Source organism: Gossypium hirsutum, chromosome A03 (assembly GCF_007990345.1).
Source record: "Gossypium hirsutum isolate 1008001.06 chromosome A03, Gossypium_hirsutum_v2.1, whole genome shotgun sequence".
Lineage (NCBI taxonomy): Eukaryota > Viridiplantae > Streptophyta > Magnoliopsida > Malvales > Malvaceae > Gossypium > Gossypium hirsutum.
Genome location: NC_053426.1, coordinates 111,910,162 through 111,929,897, shown reverse-complemented (window position 1 = coordinate 111,929,897; position 19,736 = coordinate 111,910,162). Strand labels below are relative to the sequence as shown.

The window sequence follows — 19,736 nt, the reverse complement described above, 5'->3', positions numbered from 1 at the left end:
TATATAAAAACAAAAGTAAATATATGATCAATAATAAAAAAAGAGGCCATTCCATTTCGGCAAAAGACTCACGCTTAGTTCCATAGTTTTGGGTCCGCTATCCCGATCATGATTTTCCTACCCCTAGAGAGAAAGGTCCTTCCCTTTTGGGTCGATTGTGGGCGAGGTAGGATTCAAACCCCCGACACTATAATTTGTAGCTACATGCTCTAATCCTCTAAGCTACAAGCCCTACCTTGTCTCTACTAGATTTGTTCCTAGTAGTATCCTTGAAAAAAAGGAACCTTTCCTCTAAGAAGATGTGGTAGTTAGACTTGGTAATTATGCATTTTAAGTCGGATCAATTTGAATTGAATCTATGTAGGTCTGAAGTTTTTTGGGTTAGTTTTGTTTGAATTAGTTCAAGTTTGGGTCGATTTACGTTTGTGGGTCCTTTCAGTTCTGTGTTATTTTATGTTCGAGTTTGAAGATTTGATTTTTGGGGAGGTTCATTATAGGTTTGAATTATTTCTAGTTGTGTTCACTTTAAGTCCGTGCCAATTTCGATTTAGGTTGTTTGGTTTTGGGTTGTTGATATTTTAAAAATGTTAATACATTATTTGGTATCTAAGTTTGATTTTAATATTTAATTTGATACTTGAGTTTGACTTTAGTATTCACTTTGGTATTGAATTTTTTTTCAAATTGATACTTGAGTTTTCTTCTGCTCTAGTTAAGTACCCAAATCTGGCTTCAATAGTCAATTTGATACATATCTCAACTAAGTACCTATGTTTTTTATTAGAGCACATATTCATTAAGCCGCATGTTATTATTTGATCTGATACCAAATTGATATTAAAACTAAATTCAAGTACCAAATTGAGATAAAAAAAACTAAATAAGCCAAATTCATATACCAATTGCTACATTAATTTTATTTTTTTTTGAAATTTGAATAATGTTTGGAACAACTTAGAAATTGGATTCCACTTCTACAAATTGTCATGATTTTAAGCTTACCGGTTGACTTTGCTAACTTGCCATTAGCATTTGTGGTTCATAAAAAGAGAGAGAAAAAGTCATTCTAATGACATATATCTACATCTATCTAACTACATCTATGCTATAAATTTCTGTACTCTTTAAAAAATTGAAATTTAGTTCTTATTTTTTAATTTTCAAAAATTTATTTTTTTTACTTTTTAGATTCTAAAATTTAGGGTTTAATTGTTAATAATGTTTTTTGGGGTTAAATTCAAGTTCATTACAACGTCACTTTTCAATTACATGGCCAAGTAAGTATTTCTTTTTATTTTAAAATAGCACACCAATAAATTTAACAATGTTAATAGTTGGACCTAAATTATAAATTCTAAAAAGTAGAAAAACTAAATTTCAAATTTTCAAAAAAGTACAAGGACTTATGGCGTATTTTAACCGTATAAATATACATTCATGCAATATCTTTTGAATAAATTTAAATAGAGAGACACATGTCAACATTATAATTTTGTTTGTACATATATTTATATATATAATCCTATGTACCAACATATATAGATGTACATGTACATATATATCATGACGATGGAGCTTTGCACCCTTGGCTCACAAGCATCCCACGTGAAATTTTGTCACATAATATACATTGTTCCTTCCATTTTCAGTTGTTTTTACATTTCTGGGCCTCAATCATTTGTTCTTATCAAATAGGTCCTCCTTGAGAGGTCTAATGCCACTCATTTTGGATGACAACATAAAATGAATCTATCAACTTTTGGCTCAATCCTATCATATAGGAATTATTTAAAAGAAAAATCAGATTCAAAGGTGGAATAAGACATGTTTTTTATTAAAATTTTCGAGTTCAGGTTTGGGGTTAGATGAAACCAATTTTTAAAGTTTTATAATATTTATTATATTCTTTCGGATATCAACATTTACATTTTTTGTCAATTTGAATCTTATTTTTTAAAAATTTAAATTTGGCCGTTAACCTTTCAAAATGTGCCAAATTGTTTTTTTAATGAAAATCCTGATTAATACATTAACTTTTTTAATGATATGTGCGTGAATACCGCGTGATAGTCTATATGTACTTTATATTGACATGACACTATTTAACTTATACGACATGCCAACAAATAATAAAAAATTTATAAAAAAGTTTATAAATATTCAAAAAAATAGCATAAACTATATGTGGATTGTCATACAGACTATTATATCTAAAAATTTAACGTTTTAATCAGTATTTTAGTTTAAAAAACAATAACTTGACTCTTTTTGGAATGTCGATAATCAAATTTAGCTCTTTTTAACTACTTGAGAGCCAAATTTAGTTTAAAAAAGAATAATGACCAATTTGACAAAAAAATTTATAAACGTTAAAAACTAAATTTGACATTATATTTTTTTAACTAAAATATGTTACCAATTGAACCCGTTTATGAAATTTAAAAAATCTATATTGTATTATTTAATATTTTGAAATATTTTTTTAAAAATTCGAATTTAAATATTAAAATTTAGAATAAAGTTGAGACCCCACTTTGTAGCATATTTCCCATCATGTTTGGGGTCCCCAATCTCCAATTAGGACACAACTGAAACCATCAAGATTCAAGTGGAGAGGTTATTGTTATGATTAATTATTGATCAATAATCAACGGCTCTAATTTTTCATTTAATTGCCAGCGTCCAATTTCGGACTACTGGTATCAATAATTAAGAATGATAAAATTCGAACTGTTTAATGAATTTTGAATTGATTTATTTCGATTTGAGAGATTTTTTTTTTTTGTAAAGTAAACGTTAGGCAAATAAGGTGGAGTGCGGTGAAAATTTTTTTGACAATGAATATGGAGCGGTCATAATAAGTACTTGTTTCATGCTATCCTGTCCATTATATGAAATTATTATTTTACCATTTTATTTATATAATTACTATAAAGATAAAATTATAATAATGCGTTATAAAAGAACTAATACGTGGGATGAGATGAGGATCAATGCATTCAACATCTATGGAGGTGATCAGGGACGAAATTAGAAAATTTCTTTTGAGGGGCTGAAGGTGAATCATAAATTTTTGTAGGGGGCCAAAGTTACACTAACTTGTAATTTTTTTTATCATTAAGGGTGGGTTAGCCCCCCTTATTTACACTTGTAGAGGTGATAGCCATTTTCAAAATTATACATTCATAGTAGAGCAAGGTTGGTGATAGAGCAAAACATGTGTTTAACAAATAGAGTGGTGGTGAATTTGACACCATCCGACCCTATCTCACTCCATTGTTAGAAATAACAGCCACAAATCTCAAAAAAAAAATTACTTTATGCAAGGTAAAACTAACATGAAAAATATATTTTTTATATAACCGATGTATCCTCTATTTCCGTTTTATGATCTATTAAAATTAATATTTTGAGGGTTTCATCCCAAAAAAAATTGACAACTAGGAGCCGTTAATTAATAGCCACGTGTACGGTCAAGAGAACATTTTCTCCTCCCACTTTGAACGATCAAAGAGTAAAAGGACCTATCAGCTTTGGCTTTCATTAGGGTTTGGATTTTTCCTTGGAAATTGTTTTTAACTTATTTTGACAAATAAGATTGCATGATTGGTCCTTTCGTTATCTTTAGCTAACAATCACATCTCTCTCTATATTTCATGTTAGGGTAATTATTATTTTTTTCTCCGAATTTGAAAACTTAATTTGATTCATTCGAATTTAAATTTAATTCGATTTGATTTAGATATAAAAAAATAATAAATTAAATTTATTTAACTTGAACCTAAAATTAACTTGAATTTGAATGAAATTAAGTAAAAAAAATTAAAAAGAAATAAAAATTGATTTGAATGGTAGTTATTGGTTCGATTTTGTGAAATTCATTAATGTTATTACTTAAATATATTCGATTTGATTTGATTTACGGTTGATATGCTTAAAATTTGCAGCTATTCGAATTGAAACTATGTTTTTTTTAATTTATAAATGCTTTTAATTTTATATAACATAAATAGTTTTAATGTTTTGGATCACATAATGTCCCAACACGAAAAATTTGAAATGATTAAAATCTAAATTGATCTTGAATTAAAATGACTTAAAATTTTAAAAATTAAATTGACCTTGTTTAGATTGAACGAACCTAAAATTAATATGACCCACCCGATTGAAAGATCTTAAATGTATCGAAAGAATAGTAAGAGGTGACACAAGCGACTAGAAATGACCTTGACCCTCTAAATTCTCTAAAGTTTAAACTGATATAAGGTAAATTTATCTTTTAGCTTCCCAAGAATAATAACATTATGATTATTTATTCTTTGTAAAAAAATTGTAAAATTATAATCTAACACAGTGGTAAATTTACATTTTAACTCTCATAAAATTTATAATTTAACTTTGACTCCTTAGAATTTGTTTTTTTGGCTTCGCTAGATATTAATTATCAATGAGAACTCAATCAATCAACCGTGGAGTAAAAGAAATTATCATTCTTTTGCAATCGAAAATAGGAAATGTGTCGGGTGCAGTAATAAGACACATTGAACTCTCAATTGGAGAACGTTGTCCGAACATTGAAGACGATATTGTTAAGAGGAACAGCCACAAACCTCGAATATGAACCGTAAAACGAATATAGAAAATACTTCCCAAAAAAGAAAATAGGAAACAAAGCCAATGGAACATTAGCTTAATCACATGAACTTTAAAGAATTCAGATTCGGGTCTCGCTCGATGTAAATGTATAAGTTCTCTCAAATTTTACTCTGAATTAGCTATTGAAATAATTATTCTATTAAATACTTGTAGTGATTGATTATATTAAGAGGATAGATATAAAAAGAAAGATGAATGAAAGGATTTTTTTGCAATTGGGAACCCAACAAGAAGGTAGGGATGACATGAAAGGGGCACATGGGACAAGTGAAAGGTACAACATGGGGATGTTTGGTCTCTATGAAATGAGAGCCGTCAATGGGGTTAGGTAATGCATGTATGGGGTCCAAGATCTAGTATTTGGTTGCCCCTGTTCTGATTGAGTAAATATCTACTTGTTTGGACTTGGAAGTACCACATCTCATCACATGATGTTTCAAAATACTAGCAAATCTAATTGGATTTTCATTTTCCCAATGTTTTAATCATGTCTATCGGAATCACATTCATCATAAATAACACATTTCTCATTCATATATCATGTATATTTATAATAATTTAGACGTTAAGATATGTTCAAGATAATATATGGTGAAAAAAAATCAGGAAATTGACTAATTTGTAAAAAAAAAATTATAAGGAAGGTCTCATTCATCTTAAATTGCTTAGGATCGAACCCAAACTCTAATACTTACAACATAAAACTCTTACCACTAGCTCCTTATATCAATAAATTAAAATAATTACTAAATTAAAATACCGATTTTTTTTTGCAATGTTTTATTTTTTATGTCAATTAATAAATAAATGAATCAATAAATAAGTGAATAAATTATGTTCTTTTTTCTAGGTATTCTTTGCAGCAATAATGGAACCCTTTTTCTTTATTTTTTTTTAAAATTTTATAATTTTTTATTTAAGTATCATGAGTATAAGAACCCAATATAAATATACATTTAAATCGAGTATGTTTAATTTTTATTTTTTTATATATATTTTTAAAATAAGATACTATTATATTTATAATTCAAATAATAATAATAATAATCTAAATTATATAATATATATCCAAGAATAAGTACCATATTATTAAAAAATTATGAGCTGATCTCGCGTCTTCATTACTAAAACATAAATTTAACTCGTATTTTAAATTAGTTTAATTTTTTTTACTTAAATCTATTTTTTAAATTTAATATTCTTATAAAAAATTAAAACACTCAATTCTTAAACGTAGTGTATAGTCGATTGAGTTTTAACTCGATTAGTATAGGTATTATTGTCAATATAAGAGGAAATTAGTTTAAATGTGTCGAAATGTATTATTCTTTTATTTATGGGTTGGGAAAAGACTATAAGTAATTTTAGATTTTTTTTATAAAAATATATATATAATTCGAGCATATAATAAAATTATTTACTAATTACGATTAACGAGGAAGTTCTTAGATCATATTATTACACTTATGAAAATTGATTATATTAATTAAATTAAATTAAGACAAGGAAGGCATGTCCAAGTGGGTGGGAGATATGTTGCTGTCATCAACATGTCCAATATTGCAGTAGAACCGTCAATATATTTATTTAATTTTTCATAATCACCAAAAAAAATAAATCTATAAATCAACAGCTGGATTCTAGAGAATTGGAAATTGGGCAAAAAAATATCTGAAAATTCCGAAAACGACAAATCTATGTATTTTATTTTATTATTTTTTTGGAAAGATTTTATTTTATTTTTTTAATTATAAATTTTATGGGTTGAAAAAAGACATGTGCTTGGCTAACAGGGGCTTTCCCTGTTAGAGAAAACTTGGACCGGCATTTATTGTCCTTTTTTTGAAAGATTTTTTATAATGGGTTAATTTCATTTTTATATCCTCAAATTAATATCAAAATTCTAAATTACAAATCATTTTAATTGAATTGTCAAAGTAATCAGTATTATATCATTAGTTTGGAGTAGAGGTGGTCATGGAACGAGTCGGGCCGGATTCGAGTCTAAGTATGATATTAATATATTTTATGTTTATTTAATCTTGGCCCAGTCTAAAATCTAGGCCTAAAATTTTGCTCAAACTCTTTCATATTTGCAAAATATTAACCAAAACCTATTTTAAGCTCGCCCATATTTAAAAAAAATATTTTATTTTAATATTTAATAATTTAATAATTTTTTATTTATTGAAAATTTTTATAGTCATTTTAACATTATTTTAATATTTACATTAGAGTATTATTATATATTTAATATAATTTTATTTTTCCAATTTTTTTAAATTACATAATATATAAAAATAACATAATATACAGTATTATAAACTTAAAAAGGGTCAGGATGGGCTTGGGTCTTAAATATTCAAGCATAAGTCCAGCCCATATTTTAAATGAGCCTTTTTTTGTTCGTGCCCATTTTTTGGATGTAATATTTTTACTTAAATTTTTTCAAATTTTAGATGAACCTTTGAACTTGGGCAAGTAACCTGACTCGTGAACAAATTTAGTTCAAAGTATATTATACTCCATTCCCTACCCTTAATAATAATAATAAGGAATATGAATATGTATATGTATATATAGAGAGAGAGAGAGGGGCTAATCTAAAAGGGCAGACAATGGTTTTGTTTCTCCAAAAAATAAAAATATTTATTGTTTAGTCCTTTAATAAATGACTAAATTGTAAACTGATAGAAATTAAATTTGTACTTTGACTCTGAAAATGAAAAAAAAATGATTAAGCCTCTTCAAAAATTATAAAATCGTAAATTAATTCATGATAAAATTATATTTTAACCACTAAAAATTTATAATTCAAATCCATCCCTAAAAAAATTATTGATATTGCATTTTCTAAACATCTTAGATTCATATTGTCCATTCCTTTATAATTTGATTTTTAACTAGCATTGAAAGCATAAATGGACAACTATACAATGGGAAATTCAAGGACCAATTTGAAATTTAAGTAATAAACAGAGGGGTTCAATGAAATTAATCCTTTTTTTGACCATTTATTATTATTATTTTATACCAGATATATAAATACCCCATTGCAGGGTATCTCGTGAAAAAAAAAAAAGGCTCACAAGCCAAGAAAGCTTATAGCTTTGCAACCATTTCACCACCTTCGGTTACATTCAATCACACATTTGCTAAATCTTCCATTGAATCTAGACACCTTTACTTCCCCTTCTTCAACTGCAAAAAAAGAAGAGAAAGGTCATTTTTTATCACTTTTTCTTACTCAAATTCCCCAACTTCCACTTAGTGTACACATTAGTTCCTCTTTTAATGGTTCTTTGAACTCAGGGTCTTTAAGAATTTAGCTTCTTTTGAGAGTTTTATGGTCTGGGTTGTTTATGTAATCTTAAAATACTTTGATTTGATCCGATCATTGAATCTCTTTTTAGTAACTCACTTTTTGGGGTTTTAGTCCCTTTTAAGTATCTAACACAACTTTACCTTTATGTGGTTTACACTTAAAATTCAGGGTTTTTCAATCTGATCCATCTTTTTTCTTGCTATATCAGCTAAGGAGCTTCAATGGATTCATGTTGTGTAGCTTTTAAACCCAATTCTCCTTTATTGAATACAAGAAATGGCTATGGCTATGGCAATGGAGATATTAAAAATACATTTTTAGGGGAAAGAACAAGAGGGAGTGTTTGGTTCAATCAGCTCTCAAACACATTGAGAGGTGATGATAAGAAGGAAAATAAGATCAAATCTGGTGTTTTTGCTGTTCTTACATCAAATACACCAAGGGAAGCTGTGGTATGTTTCAAATTTTTTTACCGTTTTTGTCCCTACATGATCTTGTATTATGCATTTGTTTTTATGTATGATTCATGACTATTTGAGTAAATTTATCTGTTTAGACATTGAAACCACGTCGGTTTGAAAGACCAAGAGTTGACCCCAAAAATGTAGCTTCAATCATATTAGGAGGTGGTGCAGGGACTCATCTTTTTCCACTTACTAAAAGGGCTGCTACACCTGCTGTAAGAACATATATATACACGAATTTGATGATATATACTTGATTTTGATGCTAAAAGTACCATAGAGGTCATTGTACTCCTTGTACTCAGATTAGTCCCACAGTAAATTGGTCATTTAATCTACTTAAGGGGACTAATTTGCTCTTTTTTCAGTAGAGGGGACAAAATGCAATCTGGCTTCTAATACAGGGGCTTCTATGGTACTTTTACCAATTTTGATTCATATAAAACATGTTGTTGAATGTTGTTTTTTATGTGAATTATGATGTTGTTAGGTTCCGGTCGGAGGATGTTATAAGCTGATTGATATTCCAATGAGTAATTGTATCAATAGTGGGATCAACAAGATTTTTGTTTTGACTCAGTTCAATTCAGCTTCCCTTAATCGTCACCTTGCTCGTACATATTACGGCAATGGTATCAATTTTGGAGATGGTTTTGTCGAGGTACGATGTTTGAGTATCAACAGTATTAAGGATTCATTCGTTCTTAGATTATTGAACGATTCATTCGGTTAACAGGTTCTGGCGGCGACTCAAACATCGGGAGAAGCAGGGAAGAAATGGTTCCAAGGAACCGCAGATGCTGTGAGACAATTCATTTGGTTATTTGAGGTAAAACCTGAGTTTCGTTTTTCCTTTCTAATTTCGTGTAGTTTGTTTTTGTTTTTGTGGTGAATTAAGTTTATTCTTGTAGGATGCAAAGAATAGGGATATCGAGAATATACTGATCTTGTGCGGTGATCATCTTTATCGAATGGATTATATGGAGTTTCTACAGGTATTGATTGCTTTTTACGAGACTGGGACTCGTTTTTTTTGGCATTTAACTAACTAATTTGCGATGCATAACAGAGTCACGTTGACAATAATGCTGATATTACAATCTCGTGTGTGCCAGTGGACAACAGGTTTTTATATCTTCTCTTGTTTTAATAACGTACTTCTTGTTGGATATATATTTACTCTAGTTAAAAAGCTGACCATAATGGTTACTTTCTAGCCGTGCATCGGATTATGGACTGGTGAAGATGGATGGAAGGGGTCGTATTGTCCAGTTTGCTGAAAAACCAAAGGGTGCTGATTTGAAAGCAATGGTAAGCATGTTCAGGCATCGATGTTATCATGGTTATTATGATAAGAAACTTTATTATTTATCTGCTTTATTATTATGATTCTCTGTAGCAAACTGATACCACGCTTCTCGGGTTGTCTCCCCAAGAAGCCATGAGATCACCTTACATTGCATCGATGGGAGTTTATGTATTTAGGACAGATGTGTTATTAAAGCTTCTAAGATGGAGATATCCGGCTGCAAACGACTTCGGGTCCGAAATCATTCCTGCTGCTGTCATGGAGCATGATGTCCAGGTAAGAACTTTTAAAAATGGAACTTTCGTTTTGAGCTCCAAATGCGCAACTGGCCCCTATCAAAGCCACGCACTAAATTCTGAGTGTCTCTCATATGTACAGGCATATATTTTCAAAGACTACTGGGAAGATATCGGAACGATTAGATCATTTTATGAAGCCAATTTGGCCCTCACTGAAGAGGTTGTTGAAACTTATATATGAACTTACCGCTCAGTTCCTGAAATAAATTTAACCTCTAATACTTGTCTCCTTTTTGCAGTTTCCGAAATTCGAGTTTTATGACCCAAAGACACCTTTCTATACATCTCCGCGTTACTTACCACCAACCAAAATTGACAAATGCAGGGTACAGGATTGGTCTACTTTCGGTTTTATTTCCGGCACTTCTGTTTTCTTACTTCTCACGTTTTGGCTCATTTTTACAGATTAAAGATGCAATAATCTCCCATGGATGCTTCTTACGAGAATGCAGTGTCCAACACTCGATAGTCGGTGAACGCTCGCGTTTGGACTATGGTGTTGAGCTTCAGGTTTAACTTTCATCCTTTTCCATTTAAGGAAAAACCAATTTCCGTTAACGTTTATACTTTGGTTCCTCGTATTCACTCCTTTGCTATCTAACAGGACACGGTAATGTTGGGAGCAGACTATTACCAAACTGAACCTGAAATTGCTTCTCTATTGGCAGAGGGTAAGGTCCCGATTGGAATTGGACGCAATAGTAAAATCAGGTAACTTAACACGAAGAACAAATTCGAGAGTCGGATGAAATTCAAGAACTTCATTTTTGTTCTAAAAAATGTATGGTTTTTGCTTTTATAGGAACTGCATTATTGACAAGAATGCTAAGATTGGAAAAGATGTGGTCATTGTGAACAAAGATGTAAGTATACTATCCCTTCCATTTTTAGAGTTTTGGTCCTTCTCAGTTAATTGAGCAAATTGATCCCTTTTAAAAAAAATTGGATCAATTTAGTCCCTCTTAATTTCGAACAATTAATCATGATGTTCACTTTTTACATCCATTTATCCTAATTTTGATTGGTATAATAGCCATCGTTGAAATCCTTATTTCTTCCATTTTTGGTAAAAAGACCTCATTAGTTCCTTTCAATTTCAAAAGTGAGCAACTAAGGACTATTGATTTTCCATTAATTTATTTTTGATTGGTATAATAACCTTTAATGTTTACACGTTCTATCCATTTGGTTCTAATTTTAAAAAATTCAACAAAAGCCCTCAATATTTATACATTCTGTCAATTTAGTCCTGGTTCTAAATTTGTTGATATCCAATAGGGGCTTAATTTGTTAAATTTTTTAAAATCATAACCAAAATGACAATTTGTATAAACGTTAAATACTAAATTTGTTATTATACCAATCAAAACTAGGATAAATTAACTAAAAAAAATTATAATTTATTCAATATCGAAATTGAGAGGACTTGAGTGGTCTATTTACCTCTATTTTTCAACCATGGCTACATCAAATTAAACTATCAATGAACTGCTGTTATTTCTTTTGATTAGGGTGTTGAAGAAGCAGATAGACCAGAAGAAGGATTTTACATAAGGTCAGGTTTAACCATCATAATGGAGAAGGCAACCATAGCAGACGGCACAGTTATATAAAAATGGGGGACCTTAAAAATGACATCCATGGGGGCAGCTTTGAAGATCGGAATTCGAGTTGCGAAAAAAGCAACCGATGAAGATTGAATTCGAGTCTGAATGTTGGATATGGCGGCATGCTGTACATGCAGCATTTGCCTTTGAAGAAAAGGAAATGAAAGCTGCAACTTATTATGTAAATTACAAGTTCTTTTATGTAGTGTAAAATATGGTTCTCATAGAAATAAGTTCAAGACAATAAGATGGCTAGCGCTTTAGCAGCCCTTGTTCCCTTTTTATTAGTAGAGTAATAATATATCTTTTGAGAGACTAAAATGGCTGATGCTCGTTTCTTTTATCTACTTTTATCCATTCTGATGTTAATCGTCATCAGTATTCAAAGTGTTGATCATTTAGAATCGATAAACCTTCTTACAGTGAGTTGGAGTGTCAAAAAGAGGCTACGTAGGGCATGGGTTTGCACGAAAGCATTTTGTCGGGCTGGGTTCCATTATATCGGGTGATCGGTCATTTATCAAAAGTAATCTGTATATTTACATATTTAGATGCATGCTTAAATGTGAGCGAGTCGGATTATTTTTACTTTTTTTTTATTAAAAAATTAGTAAATTAGTCATTATATGTTATGTTAAAGAGAAAATTGGTCTTTTCTATTAAAAATTTAATTTATTTTTACTGCTAAAAACTAACGTGACTAACAATTACATGTGTTGTGTTACGTGTACTTCATTCTAACGTAAATACAATTTTTAATCGGGCTATTTTATTCTTTAATTTAATATATAAAAATTAACTTATTCATTTCTATTTAAAAAATAGAACAAAATACATATAAAAACCTCCACGATATTTTTACCAAACATTAGCCTATGATAAGATTTAAATCCTACCCTTATATGGCATTATTATACATCTAAGTTCACTTATGGTATCAAGTGACACCATGCATCTTCTCTAATGACAAATATATTATTAGTTATGGTTCAAACCTTCAATAAGTAAAACGCTCCCATTTCTTTCGGTAGGTGATTGTACGCATCAAGAACTTTTATTTTATAAATATATCGTTTTTCAAATTTTTTATGAAGTCAAAAGGCAAAAGCTAAGTCGATGTTGAGTATTCCATTCATTCAAGAAAAATCCCACAACACCCATCACCGCAAAAGTGAAACCATTAAGCTCCACGTGGCAGGTCACCATATTGACACACTCTTGTTCTGGCTTTTGTCTCTACACGTGGCCTAGTTTACGTAGAAACATGTTGCCACAAAATGCATGAAAAACAAAAACAGTTTCCTCATAAAACCGAAACAATGAAGAATAGAATAATAATAGTAATACCCTAATCACCATGCAAGATACGAGGAGAACTGATATGAAACTTCTAGAAGGAGGTGTCTTAAAAGAAGCAGAAGAGACCATCAAAGCTGATCATGTCGGAAACAACCCTGAAACTGATTCAGATTCAGCCACTGCTCTGCAACTTTTTCTTGATCGTATCCCCATTAACAATTCAATCCCTGGCATTAAAAACTCACCTGGTAATTCATTTCTTACACAATATATATGTATATATGTATTTAGAGACAAAATATGTAGTTAATGAAATTAAACTTGGGTTTTATATATAGTTGTGGAATTGAAAACTGGGGATACTGTGAAGGATGCAATTGAGTTTTTGTATTCAAAGAATGCCTTCGGTGCTCCCATTGTTGATGTTTTAGACCCTGAAATCCCATTAACCAGATTCCCATATCGCTACATTGGTTTCCTTGATTTTGCCACCTTGGTTCTCTGGTCCCTTCAGGTATGTATGTGTGTGTGTGTGTCTGTGTGGTTATGCTCTTTTGCAAAATGCTAGCAAGGAGACTGGCAACACAGTATTTATGCATGCATGTCTATGTATGTGTGTATGTATGATTATGCCCTTTTGCAGAATGCTAGCAAGGAGACTGGCAAAGGCAATTTCGTGTCCTTGCTTGAAAAGAATCCTGAAACTGGCCACACCAAGGTTTTATTTATTTATTTATTTATTTTTTCTTGTTGAATCTCATGGTATCGGTGGATTGGAATTTGTATTTGGTAATTAGATTTACTTTGATACCGATATTTTTTCTATTTTAAACTTGGTAACTAAATTTATTTTTTTCTTAAATTTAAAAAATATAAAAGCTTAATGACACAAAGATTATTTTATATCATCACTTAAAATTAAGTTTATATAAATTTTCAATTGGTGACGTGATATAATATTAGAGTTCTATAAATTTTATTTTAATAATTGAACTGATAGTTGAATCGATCATACCATTATTTTTCAATCTAGATTGTTTAGTTCAATTTTTAAACTAATAATAATTAATTAATAATTATAAAAAAATTTAAATATAGAATCGATTCAACTGATTTTTGTCTCGGTTTTAAATTTTATCAATTTCAAATAGTTTTTGAATCAACTAGTTTAACTTATTGTTCAAATTAAATTAGTAAATTGATTACTTTTTAGTCTAATCGGTTAGTTGATCAATTCAATCATGTTTTAAGAATACTAGTCAGGTTATTAAATTTTGATTGAATCTAAATTTAGGGGCTAAATGAGTTTTGTTGTGAAGTTTAGGTTCAAAGTGAATCCAAAAAGCATAGGTATCAGGGTCAGCAATTATATTTTCCAGAATGATTGATGTTGAATTTTTCCAATTGGAACTAGGTAGGGGAGTTAGCAAAATCTTTCCTCTGGAATCCATTTTTCCCTGTACGCTTAGATGATACCCTATTTCATGTTCTGTTGCTGATCTCGAAACACCGAATCCGAGTTGTGCCGGTCATCGAACAATCCAATCTTAAAGTCACAGGTTTCGTTACACAGGTACAGGTACTTATAAATCGAGCTTGCCAAGCCATATATAGCAAATAGAAGGCTAACTTGTTGCCTATTTTATGATAGAATGCAGTTATCCAATTGCTTCTTCAATCTGATGGACTCACTTGGTTCGATAGTATTGCCGAAAAGCCCCTATCGGAATTCCGGTATGTGTATCGTCTTCGAGCATTTATCGCTTAAGTTTTGATTTTTTTACATCTTTTTTCAGGTTCGAAAATGAGAGTGTAAGTTTTGTGTATGGTGATGAGAGCATAGCCGATGCACTTCATGTCTTGTTTAAAAGCCAAACCGGTGCAGTTGCTGTTATTGATAGACAAACTCGAATGCTTATCGGTAGTGTTAGAAACGGCGATGTGTACCTTCTTCTGGAGAACGAGAAGATTTTCCGTGATCGAAAGTGAGTAATGTTTGTATTTCTTGCCACCGTTGACAACTAGTACAACTTACAGAAATTTTTACGGTTTTACAGGGTTGTGACCGTGGAGGAATTCATTCGTATCGAGACTAGTAACCAGGATCCCGATCCTACCATCGAACGAGACATGGGGGCTCTTTTATCGGCAGGGGTTCTTCAACTACGAAACAAATACCGTCCGAGAATGGACTCACCGGTCACTAACAAAAAAACCGATACGCTCAAGGAAGCAATGAAGAATGTAGCAAGAACTAAAAGCGATTTCTGTTTTCAAGTCGATGATTCACAGCATTTGCTCGGCATACTCACGCTGAGAGACATTATTCTTCAGTTTTCGCCACCGTCTATGAACTCTAATATCGATGGAGGAGGCTTCTTTGAAACTACTCTCGATCTGACTGGTTGTCAGATCAAAGGTGGAACACTAGTTTGTGATCATTAATGCATTTAGTCCTCAAGAGGAGTCACCATTCGGTTTGGGCGAGTGCCGGTTCTAGTTCCAGTTTTGGCATTGCTTCTATCTACTGGAGTGTGCTCAACTGGAGATGTTTTAACAAATCTGCTCGGCTCCGGTCCTAGAACATGTCGACGAACAGCGGCAGAGGAAACCGAAGGTTGTGTTTGTAAAGAAGATGCTTAACATTTAAAATCTGGGTTATTGAGGTACTTGTCCTTCCATCATCTACTCGAGTTTCACCATAACAGAAAACAATATTGTCGGGAACGGCTCCGAAAGGATTAACGATTTTGGAAGAATATATTTATGTAATTGTTAAAGAATTAATCGTTAGGTGCCCTTTTTTTCATTCAAATGAATATTTAAATATTTTAACTCTTAAAATGTATCAAATTAATTTTTATTTTTAAAAAGTCCATTAAAACTCTATTTTCTTTACTTAATTGCCTACTTAAATTATTAAAATATATAAAAAAAACCTAAGTTAATGTTTTTATTTATTTCAATTAAAGTTATGTTGTGTCATAATTATTGCGTAATATGTGAAAAAAAAATTATAAAAATTTTAAAAATTTAAAATTTTATAAAAATCTTAAAATAATATGAAAATTATAAAAAATATAAAGAAATATAAAATTTGAAAAGGATTTATAAAAATTATTTTACTAAAAAAATATTTTATATTTTTTATTAATTTAAAGTAAATAGTTAAAGAGTTTTTTTATGTATTTTATAATTTTTTAATGATTTTTATAAATTTTACATTTTTTTATATTTTTACCATTTTTTATATTTTTATAAAATTTAAATATTTTTATTAAAATTTAATAATTTTTATATTTTTTATTATACACGTGTGATACAGATGATTTTAATTGAAAAAATTAAGAGTAATTGATTTTAATGGTTAATTATTAAAATTAACGATAATTTTTTTAATTATTTTTCTTGATTGAAACCCAATAAATATAAAAAAATATGAGATTAAATTTTTTTTAAATTTTGAGAGTTTTTTTATGCTCTTAATAATTTTATGGTGGATAATAAAATAGAAATAAATAAATGATTATTTTACTACTTGACTGACTAGGTTGTAGTTTAGCATTTAATATAGATAGACAAACGCCGAGAAAGGCATATTCTTTCCCGTTCCGTTTACATCACTGTCGGTGAAACTAAAAAATCAACGCTGTAACAAGGGGGAAAGACATGGTAAAAAAAGAGTAAAAATATCTATAAAAAATTTGAAATGAAAGATACCCATCTACGAATAGATCTGCTTGTTTATCGCCTCTTGCTTTTATCTCTTGTCACCAGAAAAAACTATTCCTCATAGTCCAAAGCTTAACAACGGAGGTTCCTTGAGGTTTGAGTTCTTTTAAAAACTATATTTAAAACCATTTTTTTAGTTTTATGTTGGTTCTTCTTAAAGATCCAAATTTGTTTTTTCAAGCATTCGATTTTTTTTCAGTATTCATGATAGATTCCTTTTTTAATTCAACGATTTTGGTTGTTCTGGATCTGGGTTTTGGAAGTTTACTTGTTTCCTTTCAAACAACAAAAAATGGGTTATGGGTTATTGTTTGTTTAGTGAGAAAGTTGAAGGGAAATTATGGGATCTCATGTTCTTTTGGGTGACTCTTGGTTTTAGTGATATGGGTTTGATTTTCCTTTTGGTGGGTTTAGTGTATTTTTTTTTCAAAATCTCAGTTCCGAATTTCTGAATCATGAGATTTTAAGCAAGTACTTGGTAAACAAACATAGCATTAGGGTTTTTAAGTGTTTATTTTGGGAACTTAATGGATCTTTGTGCTTACTTTGATTTGATTCTTTTCTTATGACATAGGATTTGAAGCTAATATCCGATGGAAGGAATCGGAGGGGACGGTGCATCGGTGGCATCACCGATGCCTCAATGGGGACATGATGCTTGGAGGATGTATCAGTATTATCTAGATAAGTCGACTCCTCATACGACTTATAGGTGGATCGGAACCCTTGTTATAGTAGCTATCTATTGTTTGCGGGTCTATTACGTTCAAGGGTTTTACATAGTCGCGTACGGTCTAGGGATTTACCTACTGAATTTGCTAATTGGGTTTTTGTCTCCTTTGGTTGATCCTGAACTCGAAGGTTCCGATGGACCTTTGTTGCCAACAAAAGGTTCAGACGAGTTCAAGCCGTTTATTCGTAGGCTACCCGAGTTTAAGTTCTGGTAATTGAAAATTTATCATTCGTGTTCTTACTTGTAATGATGCGGTAATAGTTTGTTTTATGTGTTCTGTGCCTAAATCTTTTGTGATATTTTGGTTAAGTCAAAAGCATAGTCTGGTTTTCGGGATAGATGGAAACATACCTTTTGTTGTTTACGAAGGAAATATATGTGTGAATATGTACATGTTTTTTGTCGTTGATGATCACAAAACTTAAGGAATATTTATTGCATTATTTAAGATTTTAACTAAATGGCTTGCTTTGCGCAATTACTGTCTTTAAGGTAAAAGTACCATGAAAGTCCTTATACTAGAAGTTGGATTGCATTTTGCCTTGTTTACTCAAAAAATGGGCAAATTAGCTTCTTTATATTAGATCAAAGAGCAAATTCGTTATTTTATTAAAAATACTATCGGTTTTTACTGTTAAAAACTGGTTCTTGTATATCAATATGAGGTTCATGTGTCACTATGAGGTTCATGTGTCACTGTCTGGTTATTCCAGTAATCATGTTAGTTTTTAACAGTACAAATGGATGAAATTTTTAATAAAAAGGATCTATTTGCTCAATTTTTTAATGGAGAGGGTAAAATGTAATCTGATTCATGTAGCTTTAACCCTGTCTTTAACTGCAATGTAGCGTAAAAGTTTCTTGGAGATGACTTAAACTCTAAGATTCCAACCGTTGTTGTTCTATTTGGTCTTTTTTAGCATACTTGCTGAATATGAGACGAAATGATCTTGCATTACAATTTACGAGCACAGGCGACGGTGTTCTGCTGCAAGTGAAAGCATATTTGCTCTGTATCTGGCAATTTCATCATTAATTACGTTGTCATTGTCGATTATTCCGATTTCATGCATTTCACTGTTTCTTTATAAGTATAGAATAAGGGCTTATTTAGATAAACTGTTAAACTTGGGGGACTTTTTCTTGATCTCAGAAGTTCATTGTCTTGCAGGTACTCCATGACCAAGGCTTTCTGCATAGCATTTGTCATGACTTTCTTCTCTGTATTCGATGTTCCCGTCTTTTGGCCTATACTACTTTGTTATTGGATCGTTCTCTTCGTTCTTACAATGAGGCGTCAAATAGGACATATGATCAAATACAAGTATATCCCATTCAGCATCGGAAAACAGGTCAGCGGTTTACAACACAATTATACCTTCGCCTTTAGTTTATACTCGTGGCCAACCAGGAAATCTTAACAGATCTTTTTTCTTACAGAAATATTCCGGTAAGAAAGGTTCCGCTAGTAGCAGTGGTTCTCGTGGGGATTGAACCTCGGCCAGTTTGGATTACGACATACGTGATCATTGATTTTCATCTTTGGAGAAGATGAATTTATGCTGTTTATGGATTCTTTTTTCTTTTATTTTAAATATGCAGTTTATCACAAAACATAAGTTCAGTTTGACCCTGTTTATACACATTTTTTAAGATATGATCAAAGATTTTGGGGGATTATTGGGCAGTAATGTATACATGCAACAAAATCATTGTTTCAGTCCTCTGATGGTTTATATTGGTAGCTAAATTGTTAGTGCTAAAGATCATTCTTTTTTATTAGGAGGAACCATCAATGGTTGATTATGCGCTTAATTTCTCTTTTGATGTGGTTTTTCATAACTGGTGCAATGATGGGGTTTTCCGTGGTAAATGGAAAATTAATGGCTAATATATAAAAAGGGTAAATTGTACAAATAGTGATTCAACTATGCCTATTTTCTATTTTGGTCATTCATATCATCAATTATACAAATAGAAACATTTTTTAATTGACATAATGATACATTTAGTTGTCATTTATTCTAATTCTTAACCTAAAAAAAAATTCTCAATTATAAATTAATAATATACTTATATTTAGTAAATTTGTAGTGATTTTGTAAATTTGTTCATGCTCATGTATCATTCTTTAAATATACTTATGAATTTTCATTTTTTTTTCATTTTAAGCACACTCATGAAAGATTAAAAAATATATAAAAATAGTTTATTATCTAATTTAATAGTAAATTTAAAAAAAATAGAGGTGATTTAAGAGTTATTTAAATTATATTACTAATTTATACTTGAGAGATTTTTTTTTCTTTTTT

At 30.5% G+C, this 19,736-nt stretch overlaps 3 protein-coding genes across 5 annotated transcripts; all 3 read left to right on the top strand.

Moving 5' to 3' along the window:
- Positions 1-7,711: 7,711 nt before the first annotated feature.
- LOC107927917 (glucose-1-phosphate adenylyltransferase large subunit 1) lies at positions 7,712-11,981 on the top strand. Its single transcript, XM_016859039.2, has 15 exons — positions 7,712-7,878; positions 8,190-8,433; positions 8,538-8,660; positions 8,936-9,106; positions 9,182-9,274; positions 9,357-9,440; positions 9,515-9,570; positions 9,663-9,756; positions 9,845-10,030; positions 10,133-10,213; positions 10,293-10,379; positions 10,459-10,563; positions 10,658-10,764; positions 10,856-10,916; positions 11,565-11,981. Exons 2-15 carry the CDS (start codon positions 8,203-8,205, stop codon positions 11,664-11,666), a joined length of 1,581 nt encoding a protein of 526 aa, XP_016714528.2. The 5' UTR covers positions 7,712-7,878; positions 8,190-8,202; the 3' UTR covers positions 11,667-11,981.
- A 1,000-nt stretch (positions 11,982-12,981) lies between these two features.
- LOC107927918 (SNF1-related protein kinase regulatory subunit gamma-1) lies at positions 12,982-15,628 on the top strand. Of its 2 annotated transcripts, none has more exons than XM_016859040.2 (7): positions 12,982-13,207; positions 13,298-13,473; positions 13,603-13,677; positions 14,374-14,532; positions 14,611-14,693; positions 14,756-14,944; positions 15,017-15,628. In XM_016859040.2, exons 1-7 carry the CDS (start codon positions 13,018-13,020, stop codon positions 15,402-15,404), a joined length of 1,260 nt encoding a protein of 419 aa, XP_016714529.1. In that variant the 5' UTR covers positions 12,982-13,017; the 3' UTR covers positions 15,405-15,628. The 2 variants fall into 2 exon arrangements, with proteins under 2 accessions (XP_016714529.1, XP_040958616.1); XM_041102682.1 differs by having other exon boundaries at positions 14,374-14,538.
- On the top strand, positions 15,488-19,144 carry LOC107927919 (protein RER1A). Of its 2 annotated transcripts, none has more exons than XM_041102687.1 (4): positions 15,488-15,625; positions 17,266-17,634; positions 18,596-18,776; positions 18,865-19,144. In XM_041102687.1, the coding sequence occupies exons 2-4, from the start codon at positions 17,285-17,287 to the stop codon at positions 18,916-18,918; spliced, it is 585 nt and encodes a 194-aa protein (XP_040958621.1). In that variant the 5' UTR covers positions 15,488-15,625; positions 17,266-17,284; the 3' UTR covers positions 18,919-19,144. The 2 variants fall into 2 exon arrangements, with proteins under 2 accessions (XP_040958621.1, XP_016714530.1); XM_016859041.2 differs by lacking the exon at positions 15,488-15,625 and adding an exon at positions 16,532-16,785.
- Positions 19,145-19,736: the final 592 nt, after the last annotated feature.

What these genes read in the sequence shown, in the direction of transcription:
- LOC107927917 (XM_016859039.2), top strand. Translation starts at nt 8,203, where the DNA reads ATGGATTCATGTTGTGTAGCTTTTAAACCCAATTCTCCTTTATTGAAT. An exon ending in AATTCATTTGGTTATTTGAG is followed by an intron (nt 9,275 to 9,356) that starts GTAAAACCTGAG and finishes TTATTCTTGTAG; the next exon opens with GATGCAAAGAATAGGGATAT. An exon ending in TCATGGAGCATGATGTCCAG is followed by an intron (nt 10,031 to 10,132) that starts GTAAGAACTTTT and finishes TCATATGTACAG; the next exon opens with GCATATATTTTCAAAGACTA.
- LOC107927918 (XM_041102682.1), top strand. Translation starts at nt 13,018, where the DNA reads ATGCAAGATACGAGGAGAACTGATATGAAACTTCTAGAAGGAGGTGTC. An exon ending in CTGAAACTGGCCACACCAAG is followed by an intron (nt 13,678 to 14,373) that starts GTTTTATTTATT and finishes AATTGGAACTAG; the next exon opens with GTAGGGGAGTTAGCAAAATC. An exon ending in AAGCCCCTATCGGAATTCCG is followed by an intron (nt 14,694 to 14,755) that starts GTATGTGTATCG and finishes ATCTTTTTTCAG; the next exon opens with GTTCGAAAATGAGAGTGTAA.
- LOC107927919 (XM_041102687.1), top strand. Translation starts at nt 17,285, where the DNA reads ATGGAAGGAATCGGAGGGGACGGTGCATCGGTGGCATCACCGATGCCT. An exon ending in CTACCCGAGTTTAAGTTCTG is followed by an intron (nt 17,635 to 18,595) that starts GTAATTGAAAAT and finishes ATTGTCTTGCAG; the next exon opens with GTACTCCATGACCAAGGCTT. An exon ending in CATTCAGCATCGGAAAACAG is followed by an intron (nt 18,777 to 18,864) that starts GTCAGCGGTTTA and finishes TTTTTCTTACAG; the next exon opens with AAATATTCCGGTAAGAAAGG.